The following is a 20728-nucleotide window of genomic DNA, read 5'->3' as shown; positions in this document are numbered from 1 at the left end:
CCATCCGGGCGTACTGGAGTACTGACATTTTGTATCACACTCCTATGTTCCGCATGGCAATGTCAAGGACACGGTTTGAGATGATCCAAAAATTTTTGCACTATAACGATAATGCAGAGTGCCCCCTAGTGATCATCCCAATTATGATCGCTTGTATAAAATCAGGCCAGTAGTGGAACATTTTAATTTTAAATTTGCCCAGGCATATACCCCCTAAAAAAATATTGCAGTAGACGAGTCCCTGGTGCACTTCAAGGGGAGGCTTAAATTCCGCCAGTACCTGCCCAGTAAGCGGGCACGGTATGGCGTGAAATTGTACAAACTGTGCGAAAGTACATCGGGGTACACGCATAAATTCCGCATTTATGAGGGAAAGGACACCAAAATTGAGCCCCCAGAATGCCCCCCCGTGCTGGGAGTAACAGGGAAAATAGTGTGGGAACTGGTGCACCCACTATTAGACCAGGGTTACCATCTATACGTGGACAACTTTTATACCAGTGTCCCCCTGTTTCAGTGCTTCGCTTCCAGAGGAACAGTGGCATGTGGTACCATCCGAAAAAATCAGAGAAGCCTCCCTAAAACGCTGCTTGGGCAACTGCTCAGAAGGGGTGAGAGCCGGGCCCAATGCAGCGACAATATGTTGTGTGTCAAGTATAAGGACAAGAGGGATGTCCTTATATTGACCACAATCCACGGCCACAGCAGTACCCCCTGCCCAGTACGAGGTACCAGTACAGAAACCCCCAAACCAGACTGTGTCCTTGACTACAATAAGAACATGGGAGGTGTGGACCTATCAGACCAGGTACTGGAGCCGTATAGAGCCATGCGGAAAACACGGGTGTGGTACAAAAAACTGGCTGTGCACCTCGTACAGATGGCAATGTACAATGCCTACGTGCTGTATCGGGGTGCAGGCCAGAGGGGCACCTTCCTCGAGTTTCAGGAAGACGTTATCAAGGCCCTAATATTTGGGGACCAGGAGGTGGGGGAGAGGCCCAGTACTTCTGGAAGTGAGGCCACGAGGATTGTACCAGGGCAGCATTGTCCCAGTGAAATTCCCTCCACTGGGAAGAAGGGAAGGACCCAAAAAAAGTGCAGAGTGTGCTACAAACAAGGGATAAGAAAGGACACCATACATCATTGCGAAACGTGCCCCACACAACCCGGCCTGTGTATAAAAAATTGTTTTAAGACATACCACACATCCCTGAGATTATAATTTGACTGTTGCCCTGACGGTTTACCCCGATGTACTTCGCACAGCTTGTACATAAACCCACATGCCAAGTCCTTCCCTTCTGGGCCCTGCCATGTGCCCAAACAGTTTACGCCCAGATATGGGGCATTTCTGCACATAGGAGCAATTGGGTAACACATCATGGGGTACCTTTTTTCCTTCTGCTCCTGGTAAAAAATATAAATCTGGGCCTAAAGCTAAAGATTACTGGAAAAATTAGAATTTTTTTGTATTCAATTCAAACTGTTAAAAAAATTCCTGAAACACCTGAGTTCAAAACGCTCACTACACCCCTTACTAAATTCCCTGAGGGGACAAGTTTCCAAAATGGGGTCAATTCTTGGGGGTTTCAAATGTACTGGTACCTCAGGGGCACTGCAGACACTACATGGGGGCTGTAAATGATTCCAGCAAAATCTGCATTCAAAAACCGCTCCTTTCCTTCTGAGCCCTGCTATGTGCCCAAACAACAGTTTACGCCCACATATGGGGCATTTCCGTGCCCGGGAGAAATTGGGTAACGCATCATGGGGTACCTTTTCTCCTTCTGCTCCTGGTAAAAGCTATAAATCTGGGCCTAAAGCTAAACATTGCTGGAAAAATTAGAATTTTTTTGTATTCAATTCAAACTGTTAAAAAAATTCCTGAAACACCTATGAGTTCAAAACGCTCACTACACCCCTTACTAAATTCCCTGAGGGGACAAGTTTCCAAAATGGGGTCAATTCTTTGGGGTTTCAAATGTACTGGTACCTCAGGGACACTGCAGACACTACATGGGGGCTGAAAATGATTCCAGCAAAATCTGCATTCAAAAGGTGCTCCTTTCCTTCTGAGCACTGCCATGTGCCCAAACAACAGTTTACGCCCACATATGGGGAATTTCCGTGCTCGGGAGCAATTGGGTAACGCATCATGGGGTACCTTTTCTCCTTCTGCTCCTGGTAAAAAAATATAAATCTGGGCCTAAAGCTAAACATTACAGGAAAAATTTGAATTTTTCGTATTCAACTCAAACTGTTGAAAAAATTCCTGAAAAACCTATGAGTACAAACCGCTCACTACACCCCTTAATAAATTCCCTGAGGGGACTAGTTTTCAAAATGGGGTCAATTCTTGGGGGTTTCAAATGTACTGTCACCCCAGGGACACTGCAAACACTACATGGGGTCTGAAAATTATTCCAGCAAAATCTGCATTCAAAAAGCCAAATATCGCTCCTTCTCTTCTGAGCCCTGCCATGTGCCCAAACAACAGTTTACGCCCACATATGGGGCATTTCCGTGCTCGGGAGCAATTGGGTAACGCATCATGGGGTACCTTTTCTCCTTCTGCTCCTGGTAAAAACTATAAATCTGGGCCTAAAGCTAAACATTATGTGAAAAAATGGAATTTTTCGTATTCAACTCAAATTGTTAAAAAAATTCCTCAAGCACCTGTGGGTTCAAACCTCTCACTACACCCCTTAATAAATTTCCTGAGGGGTCTAGTTTCCAAAATGGGGTCAATTCTTGGGGGTTTCAAATGTACTGGTACCTCGGGGGCTGCAAACACTACATGGGGTCTGAAAATTATTCCAGCAAAATCTGCATTCAAAAAGCCAAATATCGCTCCCTCTCTTCTGAGCCCTGCCATGTGCGTGAACAACAGTTTACGCCCACATATGGGGCATTTCTAAAAACTGCAGAATCCTGGTAATAAATCCCGAGTTTTGTTTCTCTGCCAACTCCTGCTGTTTTATATGAAAAAATGGTTTTAAATTGAAAATCTGTAGAAAAATTGAATTTTTCTAATTTCTGATGCACATTTGTTTAATTCCTGTGAAGCATCTAAAGCGTTAATAAACTTTCTAAATGCCATTTTAAATACTTTGAAAGGTGCAGTTTTTAAAATGTGGTGATTTGTGGGGGTTTTCTGGTATACAGGCTCTTAAAATCCACGTCTAAACTGAGTTGGCCCTTAAAAATTCAGATTTTGAAATTTGCTAGCAAATTTGAAAAATGACTGCTAAATTTATATACTTTGTGGAGTCTAAAAAAAATAAAATAACGCTTAAAAAATTATTGCAGTATAAAGCAGGCATACGGGAAATGTTAATTATTAACTATTTTGTGGTGTTTGACTATCTGTCTTACAGAAAGTTTAATTCAAAGTTTGAAAATTGTCAATTTTTCCAAATTTTCTGTAAATTTCGATTTGTTTTCCTAGTTAAGACAAAATTTATTGATGCAATTTTTACACAAACATAAAGTACAATATGTCACGAAAAAACAATCTCAGAATCACATTGATAAGTAAAAGCATTCAAAAGTTATTAGCACATAAAGTGACAGATGTCCGATTGGAAAAATAAGGCTTGGTCCTAAAAGGGGTTGTCCCGAGGCAGCAAGTGGGTCTATACACTTCTGTATGGCCATAATAATGCACTTTGTAATGTACATTGTGCATTAATTATGAGCCATACAGAAGTTATAAAAAGTTTTTTACTTACCTGCTCCGTTGCTAGCGTCCTCGTCTCCATGGTGCCGACTAATTTTTGGCCTCCGATGGCCAAATTAGCCGCGCTTGCGCAGTCTGGGTCTTCAGCAGTCTTCTATGGAGCCGCTCGTGCCAGAGAGCGGCTCCGTGTAGCTCCGCCCCGTCACGTGCCGATTCCAGCCAATCAGGAGGCTGGAATCGGCAGTGGACCGCACAGAAGAGCTGCGGTCCACGAAGACAGAGGATCCCGGCGGCCATCTTCAGCAGGTGAGTATGAAGACGCCGGACCGCCGGGATTCAGGTAAGCGCTGTGCGGGTGGTTTTTTTAACCCCTGCATCGGGGTTGTCTCGCGCCGAACGGGGGGGGGGTTAAAAAAAAAAAAAAACCCGTTTCGGCGCGGGACATCTCCTTTAAGCCCAAAATAGGCCATGTCATGAAGGGGTTAATGTGCCAGCTGCCAGCCAGCAAGCACATGCCGGAGCGGAGCCGCCAGCCGGGGAGTGACATTTCTGTGCGGGGCTCGCAGAACCGCGCACAGAAATACAGCATACCGCCATTTGCTTTCCGCACGTGATTTCGCGCGGACAAATTGCGCTTGTCTGCATAGGATTGCGTTTTCTAACACAATCTTATGGCAGCTTCGACGGGCGTAAATTTCCGCCCATGTGCCGGGGGCCTAAATGTGTGCTGGTGATATGTAGGCCTTCTGATTATACACGGACTATAATCAACAACTGTGTAGTAAATGGCTCTACTAATCCAACTAGCACAGTGTCCTGCCTGGCTCACACCCCACTCCTGCCTACAAGCACCAGGGGCACATGCCCCACATCACCCCTCCACAGCTATGATCCTAAATACATCCATTACCTGGTGATGGGAGCGGCTGGCGGGTCTCCATCATGGCCTCCTTGTACAGATCCTTGTGTCCTTCCAAATACTCCCACTCCTCCATGGAGAAATAGACAGCGACATCCTGACACCTTATAGGAACCTGACAACACAATATACAGTCATTACCCAGAAGCCTGCAGTGCTGTTACTGTATAATGTCCCAGCATTCCCTGCAGCGTCACCTCTCCGGTCAGCAGCTCAATCATCTTGTTGGCGAGTTCTAGAATCTTCTGTACATTGATGTTCTCATGTATCGGGGGGTGAGGTGGGGGCCCCATGATTGGGCTCAGGGGTCTTCCCCATCCATCACACACAGGGGCCCGACAGTCATCACTACAGGTCTTCCTCATTACTGTGTAATCCTGCGTATGGGGAGACATTAATAAATATCACTACAGACATTTCCAGAGTCCATCACCTCCCCAGTGACATCATCTGTTATTACCATAGATAAGAATGATGTAATGTGACATCATCAGAATCTCTCCCCCCTCCAGTGACATCATCTGTTATTACCATACATACGAATGATGCAATGTGACATCATCAGAATCTCTCCCCTCTCCAGTGACATCATCTGTTATTACCATAGATAAGAATGATGTAATGTGACATCATCAGAATCTCTCCCCTCTCCAGTGACATCATCTGTTATTACCATAGATAAGAATGATGTAATGTGACATCATCAGAATCTCTCACCTCCCCAGTCAGCTGGAGGAGTATCTCTAGGGTGAGGTTGAATACACTCTCCGCCATCTTGTTTCTGTCCTTCTCCATCTCTGATGAATCAGTCCTGTAGGGACCTGAATGGAAACAATATGAACCGATGTAAAAACCACAAAAACCAACATCTCCAAGTTCAGCTGCTTTTTACGGGGTTTTCTCTGAAGCGCTGCAGTGTTTTAGCGCACAATATAGATGTCTGCAATGTACATGCGTGTTGGGATGTATGTGTGACATCGGGCAGCAGAATCCTCCGGACAGCCTCCCGTTAACCCCTTCCTGCAGCCATTTCTCCTCCCCACCGCCCAACGACAATTTCTATTATATCTGCTGATAAAGCTGGATGAGCGCCGGTATTGTGAGGGACAAGTAGGATTTTTAATAGCAGCATTTAATGTGGGAGAACCTTAGAAATACTTTATTAGGAATTCATTTAATAGGAAATTTTATAAAAACATTTGCTGGAATCCTTTAACCCCTTAGTGCTATAGGTAGTACATGTACGTCCTGCAGCGTCGGGGTATGTATGAACGCGCGGCGATCTCCCTCCATACAGCGCGAGCGCCGGCTGTTTACTGCGGCTGATACCAACTCCGATAAGCTGTCAATACTGATAGCGGCATTTAACCCCTTGAGTGGCACGCCCGGAAAATTTCCGGGGACGAGCTCCACTGCTCATAGTGACATAGCCCGGAAGATTTCCGGGCTATGTATCACTATGGGAGCTGCAGAGCACAATGCCACAAGCTGTGACAATGTGCTCTGCCCGCACAGACCCACAGAGAACAAAGCAAGGGCTTTGAAAAACCAGCAGAAGATATTGCCGCCATGTCGGCAATGTCCTGCTTTGTTTACAAGTTGCCATAGAGACCATCGGCTTGTCAGAAGCAAGCCGATGGTCTCTGTGGCAGGGAGAGCTTGGTGCTTGGCTATCAGAGGACAGCTAGGTACCAGCTCTTACAGCAGAGATCAGAGAAAACCTCCGATCTCTGCTGTGTTAACCCTTTACATGCTGCAGTCTATGTGACTGCAGCATGTAAAGGGTTGTCACTGCAGCATGTAAAGGGCTGTCACCATCGGACCCCCGGAATGTGATCAGGGGTTCTGATGGGTCCCTGTGGAAGTCCCCTAAAGGGACAAAAAAAAATTAAAAATTTAAAAAAAAAAAAAGTAAAAAAATAAAAAAAACACTTGTCTCCCTTTACTTTGTAGAAAATCAAAAATACAATCACACATGTGGTATCCATGCGTCGTAATGACCCAGAGAAGGAAGTTAATACATTATTTAACCCCTTAATGACATGGCCCCTTTTTTTTTCTTTTTTCCCCCATTTCTTTTTTATCTCCCCCCTGTTTAAAAAATCACAACTTGTCCCCCAAAAAACAAGCCCTTATATGGCCATGTCAATGGAAAAATGAAAAAGTTATGGCTCTTGAGACGCAACTGCAAAACTAGTTGAAATTCAATGATTAGACCATTTTAAAAAACCTGCCCTGGTGGGCACGACAGGGTGGTAGGAAACCCGCCACTCAAGGGGTTAAATGGGATGAGATTGCAGGGAGCCGTGCAGGTGTCATGGCAGCCAGGGGCCCTCTGTAACGCCCCGGGCTGTCCTGGCAGAATGCCTATCAAGCCATGCCCGTGGCTCCTCCAGAAAAGGCGTGAGACGATGAGCCCATTCCCATCTAATTACTTCTCTGTACTAATTACTTACTGACTCCACGACCTAAACGTTTACCAGCGTCCGGATCGCGGCATCCAATAATCCGCACAAACCTCAGTAAAGTTTACACCGCCCTATCCCGTCTGGGCCCAATCTGTAGCAGAAAGTAGGCCGACCGATTCTATAGCAAAACCCGTTACACGCTGCCGTCACAGAGATAACAAATATCACTAGCGAGGAAGGGCTAATACATTCCTGATGACAGATGGAAAACATCCTGAAGGTCATACAAATGGCCACCAAAATAAACCTGCAGGGGGCGCCCTCCAGCCTCACCCTGCCCTGCAAAGGATTGCATCTTCTACATCCTGGTGGTAAGAGGGATCTGCTGCTTCAGCCACTAGGACTTACTAGTCTTATACTGAGGAGTCTACATCCTGGTGGTCAGAGGGATCTGGTCCTTCAGCCACTAGGACTTACTAGTCTTATACTGAGGAGTCTACATCCTGGTGGTCAGAGGGATCTGGTCCTTCAGCCGCTAGGACTTACTATTCTTATACAGAGGAGTCTACATCCTGGTGGTCAGAGGGATCTGCTGCTTCAGCCGCTAGGACTTACTATTCTTATACAAAGGAGTCTACATCCTGGTGGTCAGAGGGATCTAGTCCTTCAGCCACTAGGACGTACTAGTCTTATACAGAGGAGTCTACATCCTGGTGGTCAGAGGGATCAGGTCCTTCAGTCACTAGGACTTTCTATTCTTATACAGAGGATAAGGTACTGGACAGACCCCGTTGACCATAATGAGTTCTGGATGGCAGTTTCCTGGATAAGTAGCACAGTGTGGTGTACAGACTTCAGGCTGTCAGGCATTGTATGGGTCAGGCCTTGGGCCTATCTCAGCTTCCATGTTATGGTTGTCATTTGTCAGGCCCTGGGAAAGCTGGATGAATTCAGTGTTCTAATCTCTTATTCCTCTCCTTTGTATCTGGCAAGTCTTCGATGTAGGACAGGAGGACAGGAAGCCCTTTGTCCCACCGGCTACTGACAAGGAGATGCTAAATAGGCCCCTGCTGGCATGGATTGGCACCTTGGATGGTTCACGCAGACATCCTGGTGCCCAATTTTACATCAGAAGGAAATCATTTAATAAATGATATTTGGGCGAATGAAGGTCTTAGCCAGATATGAATTAGATTTTCAGAATCGGTCTGACCAGCCGAACAAAACTCATCTACAGGTATTGAGGTCCAAGGCTCAGAGCACCCAGAACTGCATATCTGGGAAAATATGGATGTCAACCCATCCGTGCGTGGGCTCAAACCATATGTAAAATCAGGACTAAGAACATGCCACGCCCAAATTCACGTTTGAGGGGGCTTTCCCGCTGAGATATGACTGAAAACGGGGAGTTATGATTTTCCACCAGGAATACAGGACTCCACCCCAACTCTCCAGTGACATCAGAGGGGGCGGGGTAAGGAGTGTTCTGAGGGTCCTTTTATAATGTGGGACCCTACAGACCCCAAATTGTCAGATCCTACAGATACGCCTTAGCATAAGGCTGTCCCATTCACTTCAGTGACTCTGCATATATTGGAACATTGGACCAATATCCAAATCCGATATCTTTCTTTTATTTTCCCCAGTTTTAAAAAAAAAATCTGTCTTTTATGTATTCTACTGTATTTCCTTATGTCCCGTGAACAACCTTTTTATATTTTTGTACAAATCAGATATATTGCACTGCGAGGCCTTTTCTAGATTAAATCTGCAATTTAAAAGTCAGCCTTGTCCGTTTTACAACAAACCATAACGGTGAAGACTGTGTTCATAATTCGGCTTCCAGTTTACTGATGCCAAAAGCTGGTGGTGGCAGCGTTATGTGCAGAAGTATTGTAGAGCTCCGGAGTGCGTTAGAACGGATCAGGTGGATGATTTGAGCTTTTGCTTCACATGCGTGCAGAAGCCCGGAAAGTTGTGTATAAATCAGCCTGTATTCTAACGATTTTAAACTTGCAATACTGCAGAGTGATCGAGGACAGAGGCGGGATCGATAGGTATTGTCCCTTCTCCTCTCTCCTCCTGTCCACTACATGACTAACAGCATTGTGTGAAAAACATGAGCAGCTAAGAAGCTTGTAAAATAGATAAAACACATGAAGTTTGTGGCCTGTAAAATTCAAGGGATTCTGTCATTATAAAAAAAATAATAAAAAAAAAGATTCTTTACTCACCTATTCCCCCCCAGTCAGTCTTCTTACCAGATCTTCACCTCAATGGTCTTCTCCTGGCTCCTCCAGTCTCCCGGGTCATGTCACCTCCAGCCGTCCGGATCCTCTTCTTCCTGTGACGTAGCACACATTGCCGGCATTCTGCTTCCTGCAGCTCAGTGTACCCAGTCACTAGTGACATAGAGTTCACTGCCTAGCAGGGAATGCTGAATCCTTGGCAGCCTGCTTTAGCGCGACTGCGGATGTGTAATGACTCGCCGCTAGTCTATCATATACTATACTGTATGAAACACTAACGACGAGATATCGTGAATGTGCACTAAAGCAGGCTGCAGAGGATTCAGCATTCCCTGCTAGGCAGTGAAACCTACGTCACTCATAGCATTCACTGCAGCTAATGGACGCTCCAAAACAGGAAGTGGAGGATACGGACGGCTGGAGGTGACGTGACCCAGGGGACTGGATGGGCCAGGAGAAGATCGGTGGGGAGAGGATGAGGTAAGAAGACTGCCTGGGGAGGAATAGGTAAGTATTGATTTTTTTCCTAATGAGAAAACCCCTTTAAATGGAGCAACCAGCGTCAAAAGAGATCTAGGGGCGCATGAACATTGTTCTTCCTCTTTACAAGTCACTGGTCAGACCACACATGGGATATTGTGGACAGTTTTGAGCTTAGTCCTGTCCTCGGTGGGAGGGGCCGGAAGTGATGTCACACACCCTGGAAGTGAGCACATAGGAGGAAGTGACTTCAGGATGAGGGCGGGGCTCCCCACATTTGCTGCAAAGTCATACCATGTGGGATTTTCAACATTGCAGGGGGGAGCGCTGACAGCAGGGGAGGGGGGAGCGCTGACAGCAGGAGAGGGGGGAGCGCTGACAGCAGGAAGCCTGCACAGGAGGTCAGGGGGGAGAGCTGACAGCAGGAAGCCTGCAGAGGGGGTGAGGGGGAGCGCCGACAGCAGGAAGCCCGCAGAGGGGGTGAGGGGGAGCGCTGACAGCAGGAAGCCTGCAGAGGGGGTGAGGGGGCGCGCCGAGAGCAGGAAGCCCGCAGGGGGGGGTGAGGGGGAGTGCTGACAGCAGGAAGCCCGCAGAGGGGGTGAAGGGGGAGCGCTGACAGCAGGAAGCCCACAGAGGGGGTGAGGGGGAGCGCCGACAGCAGGAAGCCCGCAGAGGGGGTGAGGGGGGCGCTGACACCAGGAAGCCCGCAGAGGGGGTGAGGGGGAGCGCCGACAGCAGGAAGCCCGCAGAGGGGGTGAGGGGGAGCGCCGACAGCAGGAAGCCCGCAGAGGGGGTGAGGGGGAGCGCCGACAGCAGCAAGCCCGCAAAGGGGGTGAGGGGGAGCGCCGACAGCAGCAAGCCCGCAGAGGGGGTGAGGGGGAGCGCCGACAGCAGCAAGCCCGCAGAGGGGGTGAGGGGGAGCGCCGAGAGCAGCAAGCCCGCAGAGGGGGTGAGGGGGAGCGCCGAGAGCAGCAAGCCCGCAGAGGGGGTGAGGGGGAGCGCCGAGAGCAGCAAGCCCGCAGAGGGGGTGAGGGGGAGCGCCGAGAGCAGCAAGCCCGCAGAGGGGGTGAGGGGGAGCGCCGAGAGCAGGAAGCCTGCAGAGGGGGTGAGGGGGGAGCGCCGACAGCAGGAAGCCTGCAGAGCGGGTGAGGGGGAGCGCCGCATAGTATGAAATTAGCTGCACATACATGGCCGATTTTCAGTCAAACTCTGCACTAATTGTCTCATATCATCCCCAGTAGTAACAGGGACCCCAACATCATCATAACCCACACAGCGGCCCGAGAGGTGATCGGGACCCTCTGAAAAAATTTTACTTACTACTTGCAGGTCTAATAAACTCCACCGCTCAACTCACTCAGGACTGCAGAGCCACGAGCTTCCGGGATCTGTCATAATGTCACTGTTATGTGATCACCCATGTGGGAGGAATCATTGGTCACATGACCTGATGGGATCAGTGTCCGCAGGAGTCTGCTGCTGGATGAGCAGAGCTGTATGTGTGTAATGTACACGCTCCTGTACTGTATGCGTATTGTGGATGTAGCAGAGCTGTATGTGTGTAATGTACATGCTCCTGTACTGTGTGTATTGTGTATGTAGCAGAGCTGTATGTGTGTAATGTACACGCTCCTGTACTGTATGTGTATTGTGGATGTAGCAGAGCTGTATGTGTGTAATGTACACGCTCCTGTACTCTATGTGTATTGTGGATGTAGTAGAGCTGTATGTGTGTAATGTACACGCTCCTGTACTGTATGTGTATTGTGGATGTAGTAGAGCTGTATGTGTGTAATGTACACGCTCCTGTACTGTATGTGTATTGTGGATGTAGTAGAGCTGTATGTGTGTAATGTACACGCTCCTGTACTGTATGTGTATTGTGGATGTAGTAGAGCTGTATGTGTGTAATGTACACGCTCCTGTACTGTATGTGTATTGTGGATGTAGCAGAGCTGTATGTGTGTAATGTACACGCTCCTGTACTGTATGCGTATTGTGGATGTAGCAGAGCTGTATGTGTGTAATGTACCCCCCTCCTGTACTGTATGTGTACTGTGGATGTAGTAGAGCTGTATGTGTGTAATGTACACGCTCCTGTACTGTATGTGTATTGTGGATGTAGTAGAGCTGTATGTGTGTAATGTACACGCTCCTGTACTGTATGTGTATTGTGGATGTAGCAGAGCTGTATGTGTGTAATGTACACGCTCCTGTACTGTATGTGTATTGTGGATGTAGCAGAGCTGTATGTGTGTAATGTACACGCTCCTGTACTGTATGTGTATTGTGGATGTAGCAGAGCTGTATGTGTGTAATGTACACGCTCCTGTACTGTATGTGTATTGTGGATGTAGCAGAGCTGTATGTGTGTAATGTACCCCCTCCTGTACTGTATGTGTACTGTGGATGTAGTAGAGCTGTATGTGTGTAATGTACACGCTCCTGTACTGTATGTGTATTGTGGATGTAGTAGAGCTGTATGTGTGTAATGTACACGCTCCTGTACTGTATGTGTATTGTGGATGTAGCAGAGCTGTATGTGTGTAATGTACACGCTCCTGTACTGTATGTGTACTGTGGATGTAGCAGAGCTGTATGTGTGTAATGTACACGCTCCTGTACAGTATGTGTATTGTGGATGTAGCAGAGCTGTATGTGTGTAATGTACACGCTCCTGTACTGTATGTGTATTGTGGATGTAGCAGAGCTGTATGTGTGTAATGTACACGCTCCTGTACTGTATGTGTATTGTGGATGTAGCAGAGCTGTATGTGTGTAATGTACACGCTCCTGTTCTGTATGTGTATTGTGGTTGTAGCAGAGCTGTATGTGTGTAATGTACACGCTCCTGTACTGTATGTGTATTGTGGATGTAGCAGAGCTGTATGTGTGTAATGTACACGCTCCTGTACTGTATGTGTATTGTGGATGTAGCCGAGCTGTATGTGTGTAATGTACACGCTCCTGTTCTGTATGTGTATTGTGGATGTAGCAGAGCTGTATGTGTGTAATGTACACGCTCCTGTACTGTATGTATATTGTGGATGTAGCAGAGCTGTATGTGTGTAATGTACACGCTCCTGTACTGTATGTGTATTGTGGATGTAGCAGAGCTGTATGTGTGTAATGTACACGCTCCTGTACTGTATGTGTATTGTGGATGTAGCAGAGCTGTATGTGTGTAATGTACACGCTCCTGTACTGTATGTGTATTGTGGATGTAGCTGAGCTGTTTGTGTGTAATGTACACGCTCCTGTACTGTAAGTGTATTGTGGATGTAGTAGAGCTGTATGTGTGTAATGTACACGCTCCTATACTGTATGTGTATTGTGGATGTAGCAGAGCTGTATGTGTGTAATGTACACGCTCCTGTACTGTATGTGTATTGTGGATGTAGCAGAGCTGTATGTGTGTAATGTACCCGCTCCTGTACTGTATGTGTATTGTGGATGTAGTAGAGCTGTATGTGTGTAATGTACACGCTCCTGTACTGTATGTGTATTGTGGATGTAGCAGAGCTGTATGTGTGTAATGTACACGCTCCTGTACTGTATGTGTACTGTGGATGTAGCAGAGCTGTATGTGTGTAATGTACACGCTCCTGTACAGTATGTGTATTGTGGATGTAGCAGAGCTGTATGTGTGTAATGTACACGCTCCTGTACTGTATGTGTATTGTGGATGTAGCAGAGCTGTATGTGTGTAATGTACACGCTCCTGTACTGTATGTGTATTGTGGATGTAGCAGAGCTGTATGTGTGTAATGTACACGCTCCTGTTCTGTATGTGTATTGTGGTTGTAGCAGAGCTGTATGTGTGTAATGTACACGCTCCTGTACTGTATGTGTATTGTGGATGTAGCAGAGCTGTATGTGTGTAATGTACACGCTCCTGTACTGTATGTGTACTGTGGATGTAGCAGAGCTGTATGTGTGTAATGTACACGCTCCTGTACTGTATGTCTATTGTGGATATAGTAGAGCTGTATGTGTGTAATGTACACACTCCTGTACTGTATGTGTATTGTGGATGTAGCAGAGCTGTATGTGTGTAATGTACACGCTCCTGTACTGTATGTGTATTGTGGATGTAGTAGAGCTGTATGTGTGTAATGTACACGCTCCTGTACTGTATGTGTATTGTGGATGTAGCAGAGCTGTATGTGTGTAATGTACACGCTCCTGTACTGTATGTGTATTGTGGATGTAGCAGAGCTGTATGTGTAATGTACACGCTCCTGTACTGTATGTGTATTGTGGATGTAGCAGAGCTGTATGTGTAATGTACACGCTCCTGTACTGTATGTGTATTGTGGATGTAGCAGAGCTGTATGTGTGTAATGTACACGCTCCTGTACTGTATGTGTATTGTGGATGTAGCAGAGCTGTATGTGTGTAATGTACACGCTCCTGTACTGTATGTGTATTGTGGATGTAGCCGAGCTGTATGTGTGTAATGTACACGCTCCTGTTCTGTATGTGTATTGTGGATGTAGCAGAGCTGTATGTGTGTAATGTACACGCTCCTGTACTGTATGTATATTGTGGATGTAGCAGAGCTGTATGTGTGTAATGTACACGCTCCTGTACTGTATGTGTATTGTGGATGTAGCAGAGCTGTATGTGTGTAATGTACACGCTCCTGTACTGTATGTGTATTGTGGATGTAGCAGAGCTGTATGTGTGTAATGTACACGCTCCTGTACTGTATGTGTATTGTGGATGTAGCTGAGCTGTTTGTGTGTAATGTACACGCTCCTGTACTGTATGTGTATTGTGGATGTAGTAGAGCTCTATGTGTGTAATGTACACGCTCCTATACTGTATGTGTATTGTGGATGTAGCAGAGCTGTATGTGTGTAATGTACACGCTCCTGTACTGTATGTGTATTGTGGATGTAGCAGAGCTGTATGTGTGTAATGTACCCGATCCTGTACTGTACTGTATTGTGGATGTAGCAGAGCTGTATGTGTGTAATGTACACGCTCCTGTACTGTGTGTATTGTGTATGTAGCAGAGCTGTATGGGTGTAATGTACATGCTCCTGTATTGTATGTGTATTGTGGATGTAGCAGAGCTGTATGTGTGTAATGTACACGCCCCTGTACTGTATGTGTATTGTGGATGTAGCAGAGCTGTATGTGTGTAATGTACACGCTCCTGTACTGTATGTGTATTGTGGATGTAGCAGAGCACTGCAGAGGCAGCAAGACACAAATCATAGCAAGCTGAACAGACATATATGCACATATATATGGGGATTAGCTGAGCTGAGCAAACAACCTGGACAGCTAAATCAACCACCTGTGAACCTGTGCTGATTGCAACACTGAGGGAAAAAGATACCAGCACAACACAACCCTAACAAATACTGTCCCTTATATCGGCCCCAGTAGTAATAGTAACCCCCATTGCGGACCCAGTAGTAATAGGGTCCCCTATTGCCACCCCAATAGTGATAGGGTCCTTCATTGCTGCCCCAGTAGTATGAGAGTCCCCCATTGCTGCCCCTGTTAGTGCAAATAAATATATTTGCTATGTGATATGCTTCTGGGGTCCAAATTGGTTAGAAGTATATATGGGCCCGAAAACAAATTGTCAGACTGGATGTGATCCAAAGTTATCTGTTTATTGATTGACAGGCAGCAGCTTTTATAGAGACACATGCTTTGATTACAATAATTCACATTTATTATAATTCATTTATTACTATTGGTCAATGAAACATAAACACAATATGAATAGGCAAGATAAAGAATTTAACCTCTAAAATGCAGCGCAGGCGCAGTAGAATCTACATGATTAGCTTCTCAGAACACGTAAGTACAGTAATGGCATCATTAAGGGGTTTAGAGAGAATATTTCGGAACATATGTGAACAGCGAGGAACATGTCATCTCCACACGGGGGCAGTCTGGAGGCCTTTTTATCATCTTCAGTAGCCCCGGCCTCGGCTCTTCACTCAAGGCTTTTTTGAAGTACAGATATTTAATATGACAAATGACGACGTATGAAGGATGACGGCCGCATAGAAAGTGGGGTCATTCATTTCACTATCAGTCCTAACGTTAGTGGGATAGGGTCCCCCAATGCCACCCCAATAATAATAGGGTCCCTCATTGTGGCCCTAGTAGTAATAGGGTCCTCCAATGCCACCCCAATAATAATAGGGTCCCTCATTGTGGCCGTAGTAGTAATAGGGTACCCCATTGCTGTCCTAGTAGTAATAGTGTCCTACATCGTGGCCCTAGTAGTAATATGGTCTGCCATTGCCGCTATGCTTTTCAGAGGCAGGGAGAACTTTAGCAGTGCAGATTACAATAGGGGCGAGTGGGATGGCTGTGTACCGCATTGCAGTTTCGCGTTGCCTGCCAATCACAGGTCCTGCATGTTAATTTCCACCGTACAGGCGGTCTGGACACTAATACAGCGGTATCCCACCATAAATGCCGGAAGAAGGGAATCCCAATAGCGATGTGAGGCTGTTTTATGTGAAAATGCCTCGCATCCAGGGGTTTTCAGAAGGGTTGTGAGGGTGATATCGGGCCATGAATCACAGCCAATATCACCCTCGCCAGTGTGAAGGAGCCATTAAACTCCTTATTGTCCGCTCTGCTGTGTAAGGAGCACATGTTACCTCTCAGGCAGTGAAAGGGTTACAGCTGACAACTTCCAGCAGCTACTCCCATCATCCACCAGGGGGCGCCGGCTCCTTCATGAGGAACCATAATTGTTCCATCTACAGTCACCCTCAGGGCGGCTTCACACGGGCGGTTTTGAGCGCGTAAAATGTACAGCGGGAAACAGAAACAGCCACTAATATCAGCGGGTTCTCTCACATTTCGGTTATTTGTATGGGTATTTCTTACATAGAACCTGCTCTATTTTCTGTGCATTTGCCTTCAAAGGTTCCTATAGAAGTCTATGGGGGGTGCGTCACATGCGCAGCGAATGGTTGAAACACTACAAAACTTTGCTGAGGAAAGAGCACATCTGGGACTCATTAGGCTAAATAACCCTTTAAATCAGGGCGTGGGCGTGTCCCGCATGCAAGTGAACACGCCCATCTTGTGCAAGAAAGTATGGTAAAATGCGCAGACACGCACACAAAAGCGCTTTGTTCGTGGAGCAAATACGTTGTGCTGAAGTGCCCATAAAAACACATGCCGCCCTTAGTCTACAGACGCTCCATGAGATTTACGGACTCTGAGTCTTCTGGCAATGAGATCTCTGAGTTTCTATAACCAGCAGCATGCTCCATTTTCTGCGGATTCCCACACAGACAGCTTCCATTGAAGTCAATGTGAACCGTGCGATCTGCGGTTCACCCTCAGCTGACACTGCGGACGTGCTGCGAATCCGCAAGAAAGCAGGAGATTTAAAAAGAAAAAATATACGCGGTACGCCCGCACACATCCGCCATGCAGAAGAAAGAAGATCTGGCAGGGGCGGAGAGGACCCACACCGCATCCGCACAGATAAGAAAGTGCCCATTGCTTACGGGCACAGGCGGATTCCACTGCGGGATTTGGCACTTGGAATCTGCGCGTGCCGCGGACATGAGGCCTAAGGCCTCATGTCCACGGGGAAAATCAGGCCCGCTACGGATTCTCCATGGAGAATCTGCAGCGGGTCCCTCCTGCCCCGCGGTCATGAGGGCTGAAAATAAGAATAAATGAGAATAAACTCACCTCCCATCCGCTCCGTTTCTTCTCTTCGATGCGGCGTCATCTTCTCTGCGTCGCGGCCGGATCTTCTTTCTTCGGCTCGGCGGATGTGCATGATGACGTGCCCCGCGCATGCGCCGGGCCGAAGCAAAATGATCCGGCCGCGACTGAGAGAAGATGGCGCCGCGGAGAAGAGAAGAACCGAAGTGTGTGAGTAAAATCAGATTTTAGGTCTCCCGCGGATCCGGACGGCTTCCATAGGCTTCAATAGAAGCCCACGGGAGCCGTCCCCGCGGGAGACCCGCATGAAAAGGGAGCATGGTCCAGATTTTTTCATGCTCCATTTTTAAAAAAATCACTTTTATTGACGATCCGCGGGTATTTATCTACCCACGGGTGGTCAATGCATCCCTATGGGGTGCGGATCCGCGGGCAGGAGAAGAGTTAAAATCCGCTGCGGATTTTAATTCTTATTTTGCCCGTGGACATGAGGCCTAAGTGTGATAATCAGGTCTCACCCACGGACCGTGGACAGTATAGTGTACTGGTGGATATAAAGAACCATTCACACTGCGTGAGGGAAAACAGCATTGGTTTATCGATGTTACCCACAAGACCAACGGGACAGGAGATGAATGGGACTTATTCCCCTTCATGCCAACCGTTAGAATTGAGGTGCCAGCTGCTGGGAAGAATAGGAGGGCTCTGATGGCGTTTGGATTACCATTAAACCTAAATGAGTGAGCCGACTGCTGCAGCGCCTCCATGGATAGGAGCTGCTTCTAGTTTGGTGACACCATTCAGAGTAACTTATTCCTATGGTCAGTGGTGCCGGCTCTAGTAGACGCTGCGCTATTCTGTGCAGAAAAATGCTCATCAGAATGCTGGACGGACCCCATTATAATCAGTGAGGTCAGTTTCTTGCGGGAATCCTTAAACAGATAGGGCTGGGTCCTAAATTCTTGACTAGAACACTTGCCCTTTACGCTTACCCCACGGCCAGGGTTAGGATAAACAGCACGCTCTCCTCCCCCATCCATATTGGAATGGTACTAGGCAGGGCTGCCCCCTGTCCCCTCTGTTATTTGTATTAGTGATGGAGCATCTAGCGATGGCAATCAGAAACAACCCGAACATCAGCGGACTGACAGTGGGGGGACCTATTATAAAGCAGCCTTATATGCCGACGATCTATTGTTATACATCACACAACCGCGCATCACCCTTCCCTCCTTGATTGAAGAATTTGAGAGATTTGGCCACCTATCCAATTTTAAAATTAACTACAGCAAAACTAAAGCGCAAAATATATCCCTGGGCCCAGAAACGAAAAAACCCCACATAATAGAACACTATCCCCTTAAGTGGCAACAAGAGGCCATAAAATATCTTGGAATACATATCCCAATGGAAAACTCTAAGCTCTTCTCCATGAACTACTCCACCCTGCTGGACCGCACTCTACAAGACCTCCCCACCTATTCCACCAGAGTCTTGTCATGGTTTGGGAGGTTCTTATACATTTTCCAGGCCATCCCGATTATGGTACCCCAAACATTTTTTAACAAACTGAGGTCGGCACTGATCAGATTTGTTTGGGGGTGACAGAGACCCCGGGGTGGGTATGCGCACGTTGTCGTATCCCAAATCAAAAAGAAGGGGCAGGCTTGCTTGACTTTAAAAGCTATCATACGGAGAGAGAGAGAGACTAGTCCTTTGACGCCATTATTTGATAATCCATGTTTCCCGCCAGGGAGGCCGGGAGATTGCTTTCTGGGTTAGGAGAATCGGAGGATATCAGGGTCCAGCAGGTTTTTGGTGGACAATTAATGCCGTCTCTTCAGGAACTCAAACACCAATTTGGAGATATTCATATCTCCTGGCTCCAATACTTCTAGCTAGGCTCTTTCCTAATGCCTTGGGAAGCAGGCGGCACCCTGGGCTTGGAGCTGACACCCTTTGAGTAGAGATGAGCGAACGTACTCGTCCGAGCTTGATATTCGTGCGAATATTAGGGTGTTCAGGATGCTCGTTACTCGTAACGAGTACCACGCGGTGTTCCGGTTACTTTCAGTTTCCTCTCTGAGACGTTAGCGCGCTTTTCTGGCCAATTGAAAGACAGGGAAGGCATTACAACTTCCCCCTGTGACGTTCAAGCCCTATATCACCCCCCTGCTGTGAGTGGCTGGGGCGATCAGATGTCACCCGAGTATAAAAGTCAGCCCCTCCCGCGGCTCGGCTCAGATGCCGTGTGAGTTAGTGAGGGAAAGTGCTGTTCTATTGGAGTTGCTGTAGGGAGAGTATTTGTAGTGAGTGTAGGCTTCAAGAACCTCCTTCTTAGGGCCACATCTACGTGTGTGCAGGCTGCTGTTAGCAGTGGAGAAATTTTTTTTTTTTCTCAAAATCGGCAGTGCAGAGCATTGCACCCGGTATTAGGGACAGAAGTGGTGCTTAGGCAGGGAGAGTGTTAGGAGTGAGTGTAGCCTTCAAGAACCTCAACGGTCCTTTCTAGGGCCACATTTAACTGTGTGGAGTACTGTGCTGGCTGCTGTTAGCTGTGTTGCTTTTTTTTTTTCTTCTCAAAATCGGCGGTGCAGAGCATTGCACCCTGCATTGATACTACAGGCACAGAATTGTGTAGGCAGGGCCACAACACAGTTATTAGTCATTGAATAGACGCAGTGGGCCTTTTCTTTTTTAACAAAAGGGAAAAAAGTATATTTGCCCTGCCTCTGTCAGTCCTAAGGGCTCTATGTACGTCTGTGCTGCGTGGAGAACCTAAAAAAATCAGACGCAACCAGCTACGGTTGAGTGCAGCCTTGCGCCAATTTCTTTCCTGCCTGGGAAATACCTGCTCTGCCACAGTTAATAACTCTGCAACAGTAAAGTTCTGTGACACTTTTGCAGGGCCGCAACACAGTTATTAAACTTATTATTCATTCACTAGAGGCAGTGGGCCTTTCCTTTTTAAAAAAAGTTAAAAAATTATATTTGGCCTGCAGGCTTGCGCCAATTTCTTTCCTGCCTGTGAAATCAAATCACTGGTAATACAGCATGCTGAGGGGTAGGGGTAGGCCTAGAGGACGTGGACGCGGCTGAGGACGCGTAGGCCCAAGTGAGGGTGTGGGCACAGGCCGAGCTCCTGATCCAGGTGTGTCGCAGCCGACTGCTGCGCGATTAGGAGAGAGGCACGTTTCTGGCGTCCCCACATTCATCGCCCAATTAATGGGTCCACGCGGGAGACCTTTATTAGAAAATGAGCAGTGTGAGCAGGTCCTGTCCTGGATGGCAGAAAGTGCTTCGCGCAACCTATCGTCCA

General features: G+C 47.2%; 2 protein-coding genes across 2 annotated transcripts in view; both read right to left on the bottom strand.

Moving 5' to 3' along the window:
• Window positions 1-20728, bottom strand: part of LOC136629069 (zinc finger protein 585A-like) — a 92498-nt gene that overhangs the window by 7939 nt on the left and 63831 nt on the right. The gene's annotated exons all lie outside the window — the stretch shown is intronic.
• On the bottom strand, window positions 4530-11139 carry LOC136629059 (gastrula zinc finger protein XlCGF66.1-like). Its single transcript, XM_066605184.1, has 4 exons — window positions 11059-11139; window positions 5319-5422; window positions 4799-4978; window positions 4530-4716 (listed from the first exon to the last, which is right to left on the bottom strand). The coding sequence occupies exons 2-4, from the start codon at window positions 5394-5396 to the stop codon at window positions 4576-4578; spliced, it is 399 nt and encodes a 132-aa protein (XP_066461281.1). The 5' UTR covers window positions 5397-5422; window positions 11059-11139; the 3' UTR covers window positions 4530-4575.

Source organism: Eleutherodactylus coqui, chromosome 5 (genome assembly GCF_035609145.1).
Source record: "Eleutherodactylus coqui strain aEleCoq1 chromosome 5, aEleCoq1.hap1, whole genome shotgun sequence".
Lineage (NCBI taxonomy): Eukaryota > Metazoa > Chordata > Amphibia > Anura > Eleutherodactylidae > Eleutherodactylus > Eleutherodactylus coqui.
This window is presented reverse-complemented; position numbering and strand designations above follow the sequence as displayed.

Coding starts and splice junctions, on each gene's coding strand:
- LOC136629059 (XM_066605184.1), bottom strand. CDS start 5,396: ATGGAGAAGGACAGAAACAAGATGGCGGAGAGTGTATTCAACCTCACC. Junction 4,979..5,318: donor TCCTCCAGCTGACTGGGGAG/GTGAGAGATTCT, acceptor CCCCATACGCAG/GATTACACAGTAATGAGGAA. Junction 4,717..4,798: donor TTGAGCTGCTGACCGGAGAG/GTGACGCTGCAG, acceptor TTGTGTTGTCAG/GTTCCTATAAGGTGTCAGGA.